The sequence below is a fragment of the Calonectris borealis genome, chromosome 2, assembly GCF_964195595.1.
Source record: "Calonectris borealis chromosome 2, bCalBor7.hap1.2, whole genome shotgun sequence".
Taxonomy (NCBI): Eukaryota; Metazoa; Chordata; class Aves; order Procellariiformes; family Procellariidae; genus Calonectris; species Calonectris borealis.
Genome location: NC_134313.1, coordinates 39,424,665 through 39,443,490, shown reverse-complemented (window position 1 = coordinate 39,443,490; position 18,826 = coordinate 39,424,665). Strand labels below are relative to the sequence as shown.

Sequence of the window (18,826 nt, the reverse complement as noted above, 5' to 3'; positions counted from 1 at the left end):
GAAATTTTACACTGAAGTGCCCAGGATTCAGGTACTAGTTTATGAACGTAAAAAGCAAAGCACAAAATGCTTTTCTTAATACACCTAGAATCAGCTCCTCATTATATGGGAAGAGCAAATTTTTGCAATAAATGTGTTAAAGTACACAAAGCATTAACCCAACTTATTTTAAAAATCCTTGCAGTCCTTCTGTAAATGTTTCTTTGCCTATACATTGGCTGCACAGAATAGACTTTAATTATTAGCCATTTATTGCAGAGGATTCTCCAAACTGGTAAATGCAGACATAAAATAAAATGCTCCTATCTGAATAGAGGGTTAAGTAACAGCTAAATTAAATCTTTGCATTAATAGTATTCATAGAAAGGCAGATGGGAGAAGAAAATGTTGCAATGAAGAATATGGAATGAGATGAGATCACAGCATCAGTCTGTCCTTTGTAGATCTGGACAATGATCACAGAGCCAGATTGGATTAGTGAAACCTATTTACCAGAAGTTCAGAGCGGTTGCATGAAGCTGAAAGGCAGTCAGGAGGGAGAGGTGGAAAATGCACCAGATTTACAGCTGCAGCGATGAAAATTTAGAAGTTTTCACCACTGTGATTTCATCTAAATGTGAGTACATCAAAACTGTAACAACCGCTATGGTGTTGTGTTTTGGATGGATGGGGTGTTTAGCATCAGGGAAATCTCTGAAGTGAGCAGCTCATCTGTTCTGCCGTGGTCGTGCTTTGCTTGCAGTCCAGCGCTCGCTGCTTGTTTCTGGAGCTAATCCGTGCAGGTGCTTCGACATTGTGGCTGTGTAAAATCTTTGCGCTGGCAAAATTGGGAGATCTGGAATCGGTGTTGAAATACCTATGAGGTAATTGCTAAAGTGACAGCTTGCAACTGTGTGGCTATTCTGTGTAATAGAAAAGAAAATGAAGTTCTGCGAGCAGTTAGCAGCTCAGATGAACTGGGTGAACTGCATGAATGTTGAATTTAAGTCTGCTGGCTCAATAAGTGGAACATTTCCAAAGCCATGCCCTGGAAATGAATGCATGATTAACATTAATTGCTTGTAATGAAGAGTAAGAACCGGACAAAGCCCAGTCTGCATTTGATTGAACAAATTAGTTTAAACTCAATAGCTGCATATTTCAGCAACAAGAAAAAGAAAGCAGGTAAAAGCAGGGAAAACAAATTGTGGGGCCAGATCAGATCTTTACTTGCAAGCTGCAAGCATGAGCTCTCAGCTGCTTAACTTCAGAATGTAAGTGGAAATGACAAAGTGAACCATCACTGTAATTGGTTTTGTTGCCCGAAAGCTGGGCTGTACATACAAACATCCTTTTGCAGGCAAATCCAGAAACATCACCTGCAAGGATTCATTCTTCCCTTCCTGCTCCCACTCCCTGCAGAAAACCATGTTTGCAGGGAGAGCCCTGCAGCCCCACTGTTTGCATTGCTGCCATTGTCTTCCTGCGCAAGTGGGTCACTTCTGGCTACCTCCCTGATTCACTCTTCGTTCAATGGCTATTCAAGCAACTGCATGTTTGCTGGTGCTGTGACTTGCCTTTCTTCAGCCCCTGTAAGCCATTTGCCACTCGCGCTGGCAGACGACAGGCAGTGAGTTGGACTGTGGATCATATGTACTCTGAAAATAGGCAAATTTATCACCTGGACACATTTTATGTGTTGTTCCTTGTGCACCAGCCTGGGTACCAATAACAGCACAACAGTACTTGCTTCTGGTAGAAATCTATATAAACTGTGCACCTTACACTGTCCAGTAAAATACATATAATACCAGAGAGACATGAAGATGATGCCTTGCATCACTAAACTTTTCTGCACTTGCGTGTTTTGCTTGCAAGCAATTAGTTTAGTCCTCACACGATGAAATTCCAGAAGTAAAGGTGATAGCAGCAGCTTCAAAAGCAAGTTACAACATACTCCTAGGAAAAAAAAACACCTTCATTATGTTTGTCTGGTTTTCATCCCACACTCACCATGATTTAAAATATAAAAATTTAAAATAAAAAAGGAGAAGGCAGTAGGGATCCCTGAGGATATCATGCCATGCAAAACAGACCGTAATCAAACTGACAGCTTAGCACACTCTCAAGCTCTATATCGGCAGATAAGTTACTTGTGATGAGTTCAGCGTGGAAGTACCCTGTGCTGCAACAGGTCGCTGGCAGGGACCCTGGACAAGATCTGTCACCTCCCATGTTCCTGTCCTGTTTCACTGTGGGCAGAGCATTGGTCAAAACTTTATTTCTAGCCAGTGGAGTCCTAATGCTCAGCACTTATATCCCCACTGGGGTATCAAGGGGTGGCTTTTAGACAAACACAAGCTGTCTAGGAAGAGTAACTTTGGTCCCACTGCCGGCTCTGCTTGTACCAGAGCCCTGGAAAGCCCAGTCACTTGTTATTCCTGCCATCAGAGGAGAGGAGTTTGGCTGCAGAAATGAGCAGCCTTGAGTGAACTCCAGCTGCTTCCACAGCTTCAAAACTCTTTGCAAACATTAATACATAACAACGGCAAGCACTGCAACTCCTGGAGTTGAAAGTACACCAAAAAGGAAAACTCACCTGGAGAGTAAGAGTCACCCATCATCCCATAACAAACCTTCCTGGTTTTTCAAAACCTTTGGACTATACATGGAGCCTCAGTAGGAAACCCCCATTCACATGCCTTGCCCTCAGGGTCGGTCTTTAGAATTGGAATTAATTCTCCAAATTTGGCAGTTTTTTGCAGGCCTGTTTCTGTCACTGGCTGCCAAGTCCTGTAGTCATGACTCCTGTATCCTGAACACGGGGGAGGATAATAATTTTAAAGGGCAAAGGGTAAGATATGATGAGAGATAAAGGTGGGAGTATCACCAAGGTTTTCAGGCCAGTTTCAAGTCAAACTGAAACAGAAAGTGTTTAAACAATCTTCACTTTGTCCAAAAAAAGCCCCACCCAAAACCAATCGCTTCGGTCCAGTCAGAAGCTTGGCTTATAGTCCTGGCATCTTGTGTGTCCAGTGGCTAGCGATTCTGTTTTGCCTATGATTTTGATGTCTTCATAGGTTTAAGAAATAAAATTGAGAAACCGACTTTAAGCAAAATGCCCCAAGTTAAAGAACTGAATGGGTCATTTTGAGGATTGAAAAAGAAAAGACTAGGGTTAGTGCAAATGTTGTGCTTTGGACATCATGCAGTAAAACTGAAATGATGTCACGAAGCAGTCTGAGCTTATTGAAAAAGTCCCTATCTAGATAAAAAGACAGGCCTCTCCAAAGTTAATGCATACACTAGTCATGTTTGAAGGTGACTGGATGGAAAGAGAAGCTCATTTCCTTCTGAAACAGTGGCAGGTGGGAGGCCAGATCAAAACTCAGGAGGGAGAAGGACGGTTCCTTCTGGAAGCCCGTGGGAGAGGTGCAGAACCTTGGGGAAGGCTGTTGCCCTGTGCCCACGGGTGTCTCTATTGTATAGCTAGAGCATGGTCTCTGAGGTGACATTAAAAAGGACTTTCTTTTGGATTGTTTCGGCTGGAATCCTCTTTAAACCCCCTCTTCCTCCCCCCCCCCGCCCCCCCCAATGCCCCCAATGTATTCTCACAGAGGACTTTTAGAGGCATGTGTAACCTCATCTTGTCTGCCTCCACTGCACCCTGACCGTGTTCCTGTTCTTCTTTTCACAGCATGTAGTCCTGCCCGAAGACGAGCCAAAAGCACGCAGCACATCCTAACAAAGAGCGTAAGAAAAATCTCCCTTTCTCTCCCTCATTTTTTTTTTTTATTTTTATTCTAGTTGGCTACCCTTATCCTTAAAAATGCCATGGATAAATGGGAAGCGGATCTTTCAGGGCAAAGAAGTGCATCAATTCTGAGGCAGGGAGTGGGGCATGAACGAGAAAGGGGAGTTTCTGTAAAGCTACAGTTTATTTACAGAAGCGCTTTGAAACTTCAAAAAATACAGTCTCTCTGTGCAGAGCCAGTCAAAATGAACATAACAGCTTATCAACACGGGTCATCTAAGGGAATCACAGACTTAATTCTTATCCATAAAGCCCTATAATAGTGCCAGAGGGACAGGCAGGAATGAAAAGCAAACAAATCATATCAATACATACATGCATTAATCAAGGAGCCAGTATCACATTCCCCAGGGAATTTGGGATAAAACCACCAAGCAATGGACTGTAACCTTAACTTAAAAAGATGTCTCTGAGAGAGCCACAGGAGAATGCTTGTCCCTTGATCCCAGCGGCTCTTGCCTGTCCTGGACTCACCCCGGTGCACCGGCACAGAGGGCACAGCTGGAGCTTTCCCCACTCCCTGCAGGTGAGGTGCCTCCCCAAATTCAATAAGCTAAGCTCCCAATGGAAGCATCTCTGACTCCATTTTCTACTCTGCCTGCCCTTCACAAATGCAGAGGAAAACTAGCAACTGAGCTCTCTCTCAGTAAGTGGTTTGATATTTTTAATCATGAAGCCCCAAAGAAGAGCCGGTTCCCCCTTTGCTCTTCCCCTTTGCTGCTGGGGCACGAGCCATTTTCATGGCCCTCCTGCGAAAGAGCCCAACCGAACGGCATGGGGTCGACCTGCAGCTGAAGAGCAGGGTGGCGGCTTGCAGCTGGGCACTGGCATGGTCCTCTCCTTCCCACCCAGCCGTGCCCAGCCCCACCACCCAGCACAGCCCTCTCGCCTGCAGCACTGTGCTGCGCAGTCTCAGCTTTTTTCTCCCCCCTCCCCGTTTTCCCTTCACTGTATGAGGGACTCTTGTTCCTCGCACTTCTCTTCAATAGGTCTGTAAATATTTTTGCCCCCAATTATTATGACTAAATAAATAACAATAACAGCAACAGTAAAAGAGCTGAACATTTTTCATGCTCTGAGAAAATGTTTTCCAAGTTTGGACACTTCGACACATTGGTTTGGGCTTGAGAGCAAGTTTTCCCTCCTTGAATCCACTTGGCCCGTTCACAACCCCTTCCACGATCCTTTTATCGCAGTTCTGATTTGCAGGAATGACAGCCTTTTTCTCTTGTGCATATCAAAGCACTTTTTACAAGCTTTGAGACTCTTCTGCCAAAGCATTTCTTCTCACTACAGACCTGTCTCTTCTCTAGCACTTTGATGAAATATTTTGCTCCATGATCTTTCCTTTTCCCATGCCCTATCCTACTTCCCAGCCCCATCCTCATTTGTAAATAGTCTTCTCTTCATATTCCTGATTTCCTAATCTCCCCACAGCACCATAGGTCCCTCCTGCTTACCACACTTACCCGTGCACTGGAAAAAAACTCGCCACGTTTACTTCCATCTCCTCTCTTGATTATTAAAGCAGATCACAGGATCCCAATACTTCACAGGGGCCTGAAGTGGCCCCCAGGAAGGGTCAATAACACGCCTGTGGTGTTTGAGTAAAAGCTATGTATCTGTGTGTTTTCTCGAATTGTGAAAAATCTTATTTTTGTCCCCTAACTCAGGCTGAGGTTTCAAAATGACTTTTCATTCCAAATGAGGATGAAAGTCAGTGTCAGAGTGTTACTCAAAATAAGCCATTTTGAGATACTCCTTTTTTATCTATTATGCCTTTGGTATATTTTGTTTGTCCCATAATGTAAAAATAGCAGAAAAGTCCAAACCAAAGTGAACTATTCTGACTTAATAAAACAGAATGCTCAGGTAATTTCTCCCTCCGTTTTTTGATAAAATAGATACTTTACCAACAAAATGCCCAGATGTCTTCGAACTAGAATTTTCTCATAAAACTAGTCAGCTGGAAATTTTGCAGCTAGCTCTCATCAAAATCTAGGGCAACTGTATGTTTGTTATGATGTTCCAAATCTCATCAGATAGTTGTTGAGTGGGAGCCTCTAATATTTAATTTGGATTGGATCAGCTGCTGTAACAGCACTATACTCATAAAGGTCTAAGAAATAAGATAAGAAAGTCCCTGTTTTGTTGCTGTATTTTTAGAGGATTTTTTTTTCCTTTGGGGCTTTCCTGACTCCAGTTAAAGATGTCCTTTGATTGGCCCTTAGTCATGATGCAGGCAGCACCTTATTAGCAGTGGGAGCACCAAGCCTGAGGAACGGTTTGCAGCTCCAGCTAAGAAAGCAAGCAAGGCTCTCAAACCAAAGCAATTGGCACAGTCAACTCTTAGACTTGTGGATTCCCCTTCTTCAGTGTGATGCAGCTGCTTACAGCTCATGCACAAGCATTCAAATAAATTGCACGTACTGGAATATACGTGCCTGTGACAAAGTTGTGATTGCCAATTTCTAGACCCACAGAAAAGTAGCAGAATGATTATTTATTTTTCACTTTTACTGCTGCGCCTGCAGTCAGTGCTGCAGAAATGCCTCAGCTAACATGAAATCTGCTCTGGTGATTGCAGTGGATGCACAACTTTAATCCTCAGCAAGGGCAAAAATAGCAAGCAACATGGACATCTGCCAGACCTTTTTTTCGCAGCAGAAATACTCAAGCAGTGTAGCATTAAGTGATTTAAGATTCAAATGACTGACCTTGGGGGGTAACTTCCATCACATTCAAGAACCCACCCCAAAAGCACAATCCTGACTGTGGAAGGGTGAGAGAAAGGGGGAAACACCCTTTTTTTAATTGAGTGTTTCACCAATATGCGTATTTGCAGTTCCTATTGCCCTGTTAAGGGTTATTTCCAGTGACAGTAGATCCTTCCCTTGTCTTCCCTTGCTCTTCTAGCCGCAAAATCCTTTGGGTAGAACTGTCTGGACACCAGTACCTGGCTGCTTTGCAGAAAAATGGCAAATCCCTCTGTGCATGCTAGTGCTGCCACATTAAAAATTAGATCAGCATTAGACCATCAAAAAGAGCTTAACTCTACAAATCTGGCATTTCCTCCACTAACAAACACTTCGTTGTTCAGCCTCTAAGCTTCAAAGTTTTATCCAAAGCCAGATGTTTAATTGTCACCTTTTCTGGTTGGTTGTTGGTTTGGCGGTGGGATTTTGGGTCGAGGAGCACTGGCTGGGTTGTTGGAACACCCTCTGCACTGCTCTGCAACCCTCCTGTCCTCTGTGCTCCCTGCTTAACCCAGCTAGTTCCAACAGTGGGTATGCCAGGAGGTAAAATCCACAAAAAAGAGACTTTGCTGAGCTCTGAATTCAGAGTCAGCATCCTGCAAACAGACTGAGCCGGCCAAAGGACTTACAGGTTCTAAAAACAGTAGTTATTTAGAGAGCGGTTTGCTAATTCTGCATAGTTTGGCTGACTCTGCCATTCACACAGATTTAAATTCCCTGGTACATCTAGAAAAGAAAAGTGACTTCCAGCTGATACTTCTGCCTTACCCTAGGTACCCTAGAGAAATGTCAGCTCCAGTTTAGCTCAAAACTGCACTACAGCAGGTTTCGTTTCCTGACCTAGATAAGTCTTTACATATTACAGTAATGGGTGAGGTGGCCAAAGTCACGGTGAATTCTTGAATTAGGAGATAAGAAACTCCAAAAGTGTACTACAGCCAAATGCTGCAAACAAAGATGCTAACTGAAGATGTGCTATAGAGATTGCGCTGTTGTCTCCAGTTGTAATGGAAAATGGCATTGCAACTTATTTATACAGATTCTTCTGCTTGGAGGCGTTTTGGCATTGCTGATATGACATGTTACAAGGAATCTTGAAAACACAGACAACGCTCCTAAATAATTCCAGCTATTAATGGAGTTTAAAATCCTGCTTCCTTTCCCCAGACTAAATTTCATCCTTTGCAATGCATAGGCAGATTGTTAAGTTTCAAGTTCATGGTGGTTTACACTGATCAAATTTCCAGGATTAGAGATGACTGCAGCCAGCATCCCACTTAGCAAAAATGCTCTTTCTATGACCATGCAAAAGAAGCGACCTGAGGTGTCGCAGTAGCAGAGGGTTGCAGACGTTTTCTGTCACGCACCAAAGAAGGCTGAGTGTGACCAAGAGCACTGCGCATATTTCCAGAGCTGGTGGGAAAGGTGAGCTTTGTAGCATTCTTTGACAGCTGGAAGAGCTCACTTCACGTGAGGCAGGCTCCAAGGGCTGTCATGAGAGACCCCTGCCAGCCACCGCCTCATCGTATCCGTAATGAAGACAGGTGTCTCCACCAATGTCACTGTGCTGGTGGGGGTAATGCCTCTGGTAAGCAGCTTGCAAGGTTCGGGTGGTCAGGGCGATGCAGTGGGCTGCACACCCGTGCGTGGACACGGGAGCCTGCAGCCTGCGAGGAGCTGCTGCAGAGGGATGGGGAGGTCCTGGAACTGGTCCAAGGGCAGCTGGGAGAGAGCCAACGGCAACTGCTGAAGCAGCAACAGGAGGCCTTCCACCACCAGCATCACCCTCTGAATTATCGGAGTGATGCCGAGGCTCGGCTCTGTCCGGCAGCACCAGACTCGTGGTCAGTAGAGATGGGCTCCAGCCGCAGACTCCTTTAGCACGTGCTTGTCTTCAGGGACACCAGTAGTCCCTTTGACTTTAACCTAACACTGGGCACGTCCTTAAGTAGCTTACGGAGCAGGGACTGTGTTAGGCTGTGTGCCAAAATCCACAGAACTAAGAGAAAACCCCTCTTAGGCCTTGGATTAGGCTTTGGTTGCCTCACCAGCCCTTTTCAGCAGTATTTTTGCCTGCTGCTGGGCATTTTCTGCTCCTTGTGCTGCTTATCAGGAGGATCTAGGTCATGTAGCCTTCTCCAGACTCCTGAGGGTACATGGAATCAAAAGAGTAAAAAGTGGTCAGGTTGGGGTTTTTCTTTTTTCCTGTTTTGGAAAATGTTGGTTTGCATGTGGTTTTATATCTGTGTAAAAATTCACGTATATAGAATATTGCACATTAATGGCAAACTGAATTAAAAGTTACTTAAAGAAAATGGACAATTTTGTGTGAGGGGACATACTTGAATGCGGTCTTGTTTTTGTCTGTGTGTTATGTTAGAAGGCAAAGCAATAGATGGAATTAAGGCTTTTCTATGCCAATAGCGGACTGGTCAGTTGCTGGTCTCAGTCTTGAGACAAAATAACTGTATTTATATATAAAACACGTAGATGGCAACTATCAGTCATCAGTTAGATGCAAGTAACTGCTTTTCTCCTGGTCTTCCAACGTAAGATCAACATAAGTAAGTCTAATAGGAAACAGTCGGAATAGTTGCCACGTGTGTTGTTTCCTTGCTGGTTTGGATCTTTGCCCTGTGTAACTTGTTCTCTGTATGACAGTAACAAGTCTTCAGAGAAGAATAAAAAAACATGAAACACTCTCTCCCTGCTGTCGGGACTTAAATCTTCTTCAGAAAATTGTTTCCGGACCATCCTGGATAACAGTCCTGATGGATCCACCTGCTTGGAGCCTGTCCCTGGTTTTTTAAGCTCACATTAGCTCTGGCCTCCCCAGTTGCCTGTGGCAACACAGTGAGTGCCATGGCTCAGTCGTGATCGATGTAGAAAAGAACCCGGTTTTGTTCATGCTCGTTTTCAGGGACTCTGTTCCAAGATGCAGCTCTCAGTGAGTTTTGTTTGTGCAAGCTAATGTTTGTGAAAATTAATCTCTAGGAGCACAATTATTCATCACCTTGTATCCTCTGTAGTCTTTTAGCAGGTATAAAATGTAAATAAGTCCAAAAGACAGGAGAGGCCGTGAAGAAATAGCATTTGTATTTCACATTGCCTAAGTTTAACTGATTGCCCAAGATATGATGCAATAAGAAATTAAATTGGAGCTGTCTCAAAGGCATATCCTATTCAGTAGATCTTGAAAAGGACCACATTTCATTCTCCTGAGGAGAATACAGAAAGGTGCAACTAAGTAGCTCGGTCCCAGAGAGACCACACTTAATTTTCCCATACTTTTACACATCTCATGCACGGAGACAGGACCCAAACAAACCAAACCCTTCAAATCCCACAGTCCCCACTCAACAAAATCCCCTTTGGATGACAGTAAAGCAGTGGGAAGAGCAAGCGCCATGCTGCTCCCCCGTGACCTTGACAGACCACCTTATCTCCAAGGCCGTGTGTAACGGGATGGTTTTGCCTCTTCCCTGTAGGTGGTAGCCGTATCTGATCGTCGGCCCCACAGGACAGAGAAGCTGCAGCCCCACCAGGGTGACCTCTTCCAGGTGCTGTACAGCGAAGACGAGATGCGAGGCTTGGGCCGCCTGCAGAGCGGGCAGCGGGGACCCTGCCCCGCCAAGGGCACTGCCCAGCACAGTAAGTCCGCAGAAGTGGCTTTATTTCTCTGTGGCTTCAGAACATTTTTAGATATTGCAGTCTTCCAGTTTGCAGCGAAGCAGGCGATTTGTTATGTGCCTGAAGGATACTTCCATGCTTAAAACGTCTGGTGGTATTAATGAGATAACAAGCATGGCATTGCAGAGCTCTCATTTTATTCAGTCATAAACTTGCTTTATTCAGTCATAAACACTCCCTTTCCAAAGGCTGACAATATTTTAGAGATGATAGATTGCGTATCACTGAGTTTGCCTGAGTCATCTTATTATATATCTTATTATATAAGATCCCTGCTTAGAACTTGCCAGAACATAATTATTTGGGATGAAATTTTAGATTCTGGATGTCAGCCACAGACCTGATTTTGTTTTTTCAACCAAAACTTGTTCAGCATATTTGTGAGAACCCGTGAAGGAAAAATAGAGTTTGCCAATGCAAAACCAAGGAAATGAGTAAACATAAATAGACTGGTCATTCAGTTCCTTCAATGCTGGTGTGTTATGTTTGGAAGGTTGAAGCTGGAGCAGGGCCGTGCAGTTTGGCAAGGGGTGGCCTTTTAATCAAAAACGCATCTTTTGCTCTCCCTTGAAAAACCACCCAGATGCAGTCAAGTCAGAAGCCTTTGAAAAAATCCCATATGGCACGTGTTTGGTAGAGACATTGGACATTCAGCTGTTAAAAGGTGCTAAATCTGTAAAGCAGATACTACCGTGAAGGTGCATGTTCTTCACACCACTGGTCTGCATCTGCACTGCTCATAAGCCATCCCATTTGAACACAGACCAGACAACAGCGGGCCTGGGAAACTGGGAAGGAACAAACTGAGCTTGGGACCGTAGGGAAAGATCTCAAACCGGGACCAGAGCCAAGAAATGGCTGAACAACGAGCTGGGGCTTTGGAGCTGGAGGCGGGAGAGGAGGAGGAGTGGCTGGGACCGGCTGTGGGGTAGTGGGTGGCAGAGAGCCGGCGGGGGAGAAAGGAGGGACTGCTGGTCTCTGCTGTTAGGGGCAACAAAAGGTAAAGGATGACAGATAGATGCGAACAGGAGAAAAGATGCAGGAATCCGAAAAGAAGAGCAGAAAAGCAGGAAACCGTTCTCGTAGGCAGAGAAAGGAAAGCAATTGGGCAAAGAAACTGGGATGCTGGATGGGAAAGAGGGAAAAACTAAGTTTAAGTTAGAACAAATAATAAAACAAAAAGGACTGACTAAGGAGTGGAAGGAGGGAGCGAGGAGAACGGGATAGGACAAACTGACCAGGAGCACCTGTACAAGGCAAGAGAGCTACTGCAGGGCCACCTAAGCTTGTGCAGCATGGCGAGGCTGTTGTCGGATCCCTGTTCCCCCCAGCACAGAAGGTGCTCAGGGACCATAGCAGGGCATCTCCTGCAATAGCTCCCTAAGGTCTGTCTATCACTGCCACCAGACTCCTCAGTGATGCTCGTCACCTCACACAGATGTATCCCCCTTTTCTGGGTGCCTGCTTCACACCTCCGACTCCAACACCCGGGAGCACTCAGTTCCTGCTGCACTAAAAACTGTGCTTTGACTGTGAACAGTGCTGCATCCTCCTCTATATTAATAGTTCTGACCTCAGAGGATTCACTGATGGGGAAAGTAAGTATAGGACTGTGCACTGAGAAATAAAAGCTAAGGATGAACCACCGCTTTCTGAACGCTGTCTATATGAGTGAAGCAGAAAGTCTGTGGAAAAATGGTTTCTGGTCACAAATTAGAGACGGAATCTCAATGTCTAGCTCCTCGGGGGGATGAAATAACTTTGGTCCAATTCTGGTATTTCATAACTTTTGAGTGCCTGACTTTACAGATTTAGCATTTTAAGGGGAGGAAAGTAGAAATATTTGCAAATATTTGTATGAAAATAAAAATAGCTCTTTGCTATGATGTGCTGCAGTGTCCCGTTTCAGTATATGCTGTACTAATAATACCTACACAGAGAATAGGGTGCCATGAGAGAGTCCAGAAAGGTTTCTCCAGCTGTTTCTCAACAGCTGGAGAGCCAGCATAATGGGATATGAAGTGAGGTGTATGTATGGATATGTATAACCTATTTTCATTAATCTCTGTACAAATGTGACCTCCACATAAATTTCACACTTCAAAATCATTCTTCAACTTTCTTACTGGAAATAGTTGTGTCTGTAGAGTTTTCCATGCTTGCTCCATAGACAAGTACTGTTCAATATTAAAGAGACTTCAGATTTGGTAAAGCACAACTTGAAATCTGGGTCATAGAGTGAACAGTTCAACTTCCAGAGGAAGTGAGAAATGTGTAAACAAGAGCATAGATGAGAGCAGCAGCATACTTATTGCTAGCATCGGAAACCCTATACAAATATCAAAGCATAAGGACTGTGCATGCCAGCATGCAGGAAGGCAAGTAAGTGTAGTGGAAGGCCAAAACAAGAAACCCCTGACCGCACTCAAAGCTGTGCTTTGCTTCCCAGGATGGATAGATTAAAAAAAAAATTGTACTTTTTCTCCAGGAAAGAAGTACTCAGTTTTGTACCAAGTTTTTGCACAAATACTCATCTTGGAAACACAGGGCAAGTCAGAATAACAGATGTGGAGCAACCCTTGTCCCAGGCCTGGACATCCATAGCATCTTCTGGAAGTGGAATTCACACCACACCCAGCCACCACTGTCCTGAAGAGCGCTTATGAACCTGAAGCCACGAGGACTTACTTTTGCTTACATACTTTGCTAAAACTTTGCCAAAACTTTGCCAGAACATTTCCTATATCTAATAAGAAGAGGGACAGGCTGAAGGGAAGAATCAGACAATATAAGAGCAAACAAAACAAAAAAAAAGAAAAAATGTGGGCATTAGCTGAAGCACTGATGCCTGGAGCCACTTGCTGAATATTGTTAGTACCTAATATGCAAGATGAGAGGAGGCAATTGAATTAAACTTGACGTGAGGGATACAGTTAGGTACCTAATGGAATTACTGGGAGGAGCGGGAAGAGAGACACTGGTTAAGATATTTATCATGGTAAAATATTGCCCCCAGAAGGAGAAGACAGTTCTGATTGCTAACTCATGCTGGAGATAGCACTATAAGCAGCACCTTGGCTATTTCTGATGTTTGCTGTCGTTATTTATATTCCATTGGTCACAGCAGTTGTGAATCATATTCTATGCTCTGTCTTGGTGAATCTTGGTGTTTCTGTAGATCCTTGCTCTTCACTTACCTGAATATCCTTTTAAAAAACAGCAGACAACCAAAAATGGCCAGGAACAGAAAGAAAGAAAGAAAGAAAGAAAGAAAGAAAGAAAGAAAGAAAGAAAAGAAAGAAAAGAGATCTCCACATTCCCACAGCCAAATGGGAGGATTTGGCTCCATGAAAAAATCTGGCATCCCTCACTCATTTATTTTCTCGGCACAACTAGCAGAAATGTCAATGAGCATTTATCCATGGATAAGTTATCTGCTGAGCGCTCACTTGCAACCGAAGGTAGCCTCCAGGTTTAAGGACAGCAGAGAGAGGTGCCACTCAGCCACAGGCAGACAGAAAGGTTGAAATCCCTCCCTGTGATGGGGTGGATGTAGCACACATCTCTGCCCAGATAAGAATAACTCTATAACCTGAATCTGGGCTCTGTTCGTATCTGGGTTTAACTGCATGGAAGGAGGCTTTTAATACAAGCTGTACCAATGGGATAATTACCGATAATACCACATTTCTTGTGCTTTGCAGTGGGAATTACTGAACAAGAGTCATCCAAGTCCTGTAACCACCTGTTGGATGGAAAATCTTTGGTAAGTAAATACAGCAAAATACTACTGTCTGATGCATCTTAAAACCTAGTACCTGGCAGCATGTCCCACATTAACAGCGTGTCAGTCTGTCACAGTATGTGCAGATTTCACAATCTTCGTTAAGGCTTTGAGAAAGGGTTTATGCCAGAGGATCCTTAGCTGGGAGCCGAGACTGGCATAGGACAGCTGCCCCTCAGGGAACCAGGAAGGTTTGTGGGATGGAAACAGGCAGGCTCCCATTCTGGATGCTCAGCCACTTGCAAGAGCTGAGAGGAATTAGCCTCTTGTTTCTCAGGGAATTTCACAAAATGGGAAAAAAATAATTTCTAAAGTGGAACAAGCATCAAATAATTCATGTTCTGCAGAATGCCAACCTGACATGATAATCAGATCAATCAAAAAATCAACCAATCAAATCAGATCAATAAAGAGTTGATGGGAAAATCATCATACAAAAACCAAAAATTTGTTCTGTAATGGACAGACAAAATGTTTTGGTTAAAAATGACTCAGCTTTACTAAAACATTTTCCCTCCCTTCTTTTTCTTACCAAAAAACAATTTTCAAAGTCCTTACATTTTATAAAAACTAGATTTTCAAACATAAAATAGTCCTTTGAAAAGTTTCTGACCAACATCAGACCATGTTATAGAAACTTTATGGCTTCAAATGCTCTTTTGGATGGCTGCAGTAAACTTGCTAGGTAGTAGCTGGGCTACACTGGAGAAAAATGACTGTACAATATTGAAGGATGGTCAAAATTAATGGTATTCAGTGTAATGGAACTAATTGCACCTACCAATAATTAACGTGGTTAAATTTCAAAGGATGCTTGCAAAAGTGATTTCAAACATCTTTAAGTCTTGGGATACTTGCAAAGCACACCTAAACGTATGCACTCTCAGATTAATCCCAAGGGAAATAGCCCTAGACAGCTTAAGACCAGTTATAGTAGTGACAATAATATGAAGAAATTTTTCAGTATTGCCAGTAAAATCAGTAAGTGTGTTTATTGCCTGACATGATGAAAGCACGTCACAATTTTTGACATTTTTTTTCTATTTCTGGGCAACCCATGCTTTAGCTTACCATCTTGGAGGACACGCCAGTCTCAGTGGCCTGTTTATGGGAAAATGTGACTCCGTTCTGGCGGGCAATTTATGATCAAATAAGACAAGGAGGAAGTCAATCTTTAGGTACTTGTGGGGCCATGGCAGAACTGGGGCATGAACCAGGGCCACCCACGCCTCAGAGCAGCACCAAGCAAAACAGGGAAACGTTTCTGAACGCTCAAGAAACGGCGATGGCCAGGACAGCTGCTTCCCAGCCAGCGGTAGAGGTGGCCTGTGAAGAGCTGCAAGAGGCAGGCTGGTCAGTCTGCACAAAACCTCACCTCCTCGGGAAGCTAGACATAAAAACTAGGGAATAAAAAAGTTCTGCAAGCCTCCCTCCTTCAATGGGAGGTGTAATTCTTGCTCATACGAGCCCTGAGTTCAGTGGTATTTGTGTGGGTAAGAGTTGAGCAATCAAGTCCTTATCCAGCCTGCTTTCTCTTTTTAAGAGATTTACAATATTGATTCGTTTTCCTAAAACAGTCTTTTTCCACAGACAAACCTGGGGTCCCTACTCATCAGTGGCATTTCCTAATGATGTGCTTTTTCCTCCCGCAGTTCCCACCGTCGCCGGTTGCCCCTATCACAGCAAAAGCAGCAGCTGTCATAGACTCGGCCGCAGGTGACGGCACTCCTATGGACGAGTAAGTCCCTTCCCACCCCTCCAGCCAAGCCTGGGGGGCTGCGCGTGGGGCGCTGCTAGGCGGGGAAGGGGACAGGGCACCTCCACCACAGGTCCCCCTCTCACCAGAAACACAAAGAAGCGCTCAGCTGCAGATCTCCTCTGAATCGCAGCTGTAAAACCTCAGTGATTTACAGCAAAGCCATGCCGCTTGCTTTCCAAAGGCAGGGAGAGATCAGCTAAAGGACATGCTGATTATATCATCAGCCATGGCCATTTATGCAGCTGCTCCGGTGCCAACTACAGCTCTGTTTTATCACTAGAAAGAAAAGCATCTAAATTCAAAAGGTAAGTATTTTCCCCTTAAGGAGTCTACAGTATTTGCCCTAAGGCAGTTTAGAAAATGTAATTAAATATTTTTTAAACAAAGCCTTATTGTCTTTAAGTGTAATTAAGGAACAGCTTGACCATAGTACAAATGCACTCATCAGCAGACAGTTAACCCAGACACGGATTTGGGTGATATTTGAGATGCCGCCATTGCCACCTGAGGGACAGTAACGAGCTCATTGTCACAGTGCCCTCGCACTTTGTACGCAGAGACATAAATCCCCCTCAGCCGCTGTAAGCCAGCGTAGCCCCCTCGGCCCGGTGGAGCTCACCCCGCCTGGGCGCTGCCGCATGGTCCCGGGGGCTCTGGTGGAAGGGCTCAGCTCTGTCCCCAGGCCACCTACCAGCTTTTTCTCTGGTGGCAAACGCTACAGAGGGTGCACCTAGTAGCAGTCCCACCTGTAGCCCATCCCCTCGTGTGAGTGTTCACCCTGATAGCAAGTCAACGAGGGGCTCCAAGGGGAGGGGGGCAGCAGGGAGGCGGCAGCGGCGGTGTCCAAGCCCATTGCCCCGCACAGCCCCTGCTCACCCCGGACTTGCCAGTCCCCGGGACAGGCGAGGCACAGACATACCCTTGCAAACAGGCAGCCCTTGGTTTTCAATGGCTAGTGGTCGTAAGCAGGGGAGAAGGGCCACAGAGATGAATGCTTTACGCATCTGTGCTTTATTTGCTAGCCACAGGCAGCGCTGGAGGAGGACGGCAGAGTATGACCTGACCCTGCCACCGGGAGCAGAAGCTTCCCTACCGCTGACGGGAGGCAACCTGTGCGGGACGCCCAGCCTCCTGAGGAAGATGTGGATGAAGCACAAGAAGAAGTCAGAGTACCTGGGGGCAACAAACAGTGCCTTTGAGGCGGACTGATAAGGCTCAGCATCACTTGGAAAGACAGAAGGTCCTTTAGCCAGGACAAGGTGCTCTGGGATCAATGAGGGAACAAGCACAGCACAGCTCATCCAGGAAAACAATATCCTTTTTGTTACTTGATGCCATCGCCTCAGAATGGTGGGAGAAAGGCTAACTAAGGTAAAAACGGTGAATGTGGTGCAACTCACTGGCCTTTCTTTGTTGCGACATGCTAAAATCCCAAATATCCCATTGGAATTACGTCTTGACTCAATGATGCTGAAAATACTGCTGGCCCATTCAACATTTTACATGTCCTGTCTGAATCAGCTCAGACTCACAACAAGAAAAGCCTACCAAGAGGTTTGTGTATTCCTGCAAGGCAACAGATCAATTACAGAGTGCCATTAAATCCCAGGGGTCTGCTCGTTGTGTACCACTGCTTGTCCTCTTCCCCCTCTCACATCATGAGATAAAAACCACATCTTACGATATGCTTGGTTGAAGGACATACGCTAAACATCTTTTTTTCTTCAGTTTTGATGTTTCAAGACAGGAGTAAAAGATGCAAAAATTTTAAAAGAACAGACGAGTCAGCACTGAGCAAGTTTGCAAACACACATTTACCAAACTTTGCTATGTGACAAGTGATTGGTGTTTCAAAGTGTCCTGCCAGATCAAACTGTGAGCAACTGGATAACCTCAAGAGATACTTTCTTCTGTAGAACCTGCTTATATGTTAACTGATAGTCAGCAACTTACTCTTTACCTATGTGGTACAGGATAGTTTACTAAGTGCACAAAATACTAGGAGGAAAGAAAATATGTAAATGGTGCAACTAGGTGACTAAACATGAGATATTTGCATATAGGAGATCTGTGCTCATGGATGGATTTAATGGAATTTGCTCAAAAATTTTTCTCAAAATGTTTTTCAATTTAGAATTTGCTGGTCATGGCCCCTTGGGTTTTCCTCTCAAAAAAAAAAAATTTACAAAAAAGGTTTCACCAGTGTTACAGACAGTATTATATTAGTCATGAACAGTACTTGCCTCATATGAGTGCTCCCCTGGTTATTATAAAAGACTTTGGTTTGCCTGAATACAAAACTTTAAATATAAAATTGGAGGAAGTGTATCTCCTGTTGCTCATAGTAATGACGATCTTCTCTAATCTGCCAGTGCTCCAAAGCATAAATGAAAAATAAAGGTCTTACTCTATGACAGAAGCAGAGGAAAGAAGCTCCCATCTGAAATTTGCTTGCCTGCAGCCAGCGTAGTAAAAGATAGCGAGATGCCGTCATACACAGTGCCACGGTACCAAGGTGAGGAGACTCCAGAGCCATGAACCCACCAAAGGTCTGAACCATACGTCGGCAGCGTTAACAGCTGCCAAAGGTTACAGCTCCTTCCCTTCCTACCACAACCACCTGGGCAACTTCTGCCTTTGGAGTAACTGCTGACTTCATCCACTGCTTGTGTTGAGATCATCTTCAACCTGAACTTAGAAAAAAGCATATTCTGAATTTCTCTTACAGCGCAGGACTGAGGGAGCCTTGGATTACAGCCTGCAGAGCTGCAGGCTCAGGCGGTTATCCCCGGTCGGGGGTCACCAGCTCAGAGGTACCAGGGTACCACCTGGGTGGGAGGGAAAGGCTGCTAAAGCAGCCAGCAGCGTGCCAAAGCCTCTGGCTTTGGGGTGAGCAGGGTGGAGCAGCACACAGGAAAGGTTTGCAGCTTGACAACCCGAGCAACCAAAGTCCATGGGATGGGAAAGCAACTGGAGCGGCCCCATAGCTTTGCAGAGCAAATGTCCCCAGTGGCTCCAAGGAGGGCAGCAGGGGACACCTGCGT

At 44.7% G+C, this 18,826-nt stretch overlaps 1 protein-coding gene across 1 annotated transcript; it reads left to right on the top strand.

The window, feature by feature from the left end:
* The first annotated feature begins 549 nt into the window (after window positions 1-549).
* On the top strand, window positions 550-17,415 carry VXN (vexin). Its single transcript, XM_075140650.1, has 6 exons — window positions 550-616; window positions 3,677-3,732; window positions 10,038-10,200; window positions 13,944-14,005; window positions 15,676-15,761; window positions 16,805-17,415. Exons 1-6 carry the CDS (start codon window positions 550-552, stop codon window positions 16,989-16,991), a joined length of 621 nt encoding a protein of 206 aa, XP_074996751.1. The 3' UTR covers window positions 16,992-17,415.
* The last annotated feature ends 1,411 nt before the right edge of the window (window positions 17,416-18,826 follow it).

Coding starts and splice junctions, on each gene's coding strand:
- VXN (XM_075140650.1), top strand. CDS start 550: ATGCACCAGATTTACAGCTGCAGCGATGAAAATTTAGAAGTTTTCACC. Junction 14,006..15,675: donor TGTTGGATGGAAAATCTTTG/GTAAGTAAATAC, acceptor TTCCTCCCGCAG/TTCCCACCGTCGCCGGTTGC. Junction 15,762..16,804: donor GACGGCACTCCTATGGACGA/GTAAGTCCCTTC, acceptor TTTATTTGCTAG/CCACAGGCAGCGCTGGAGGA.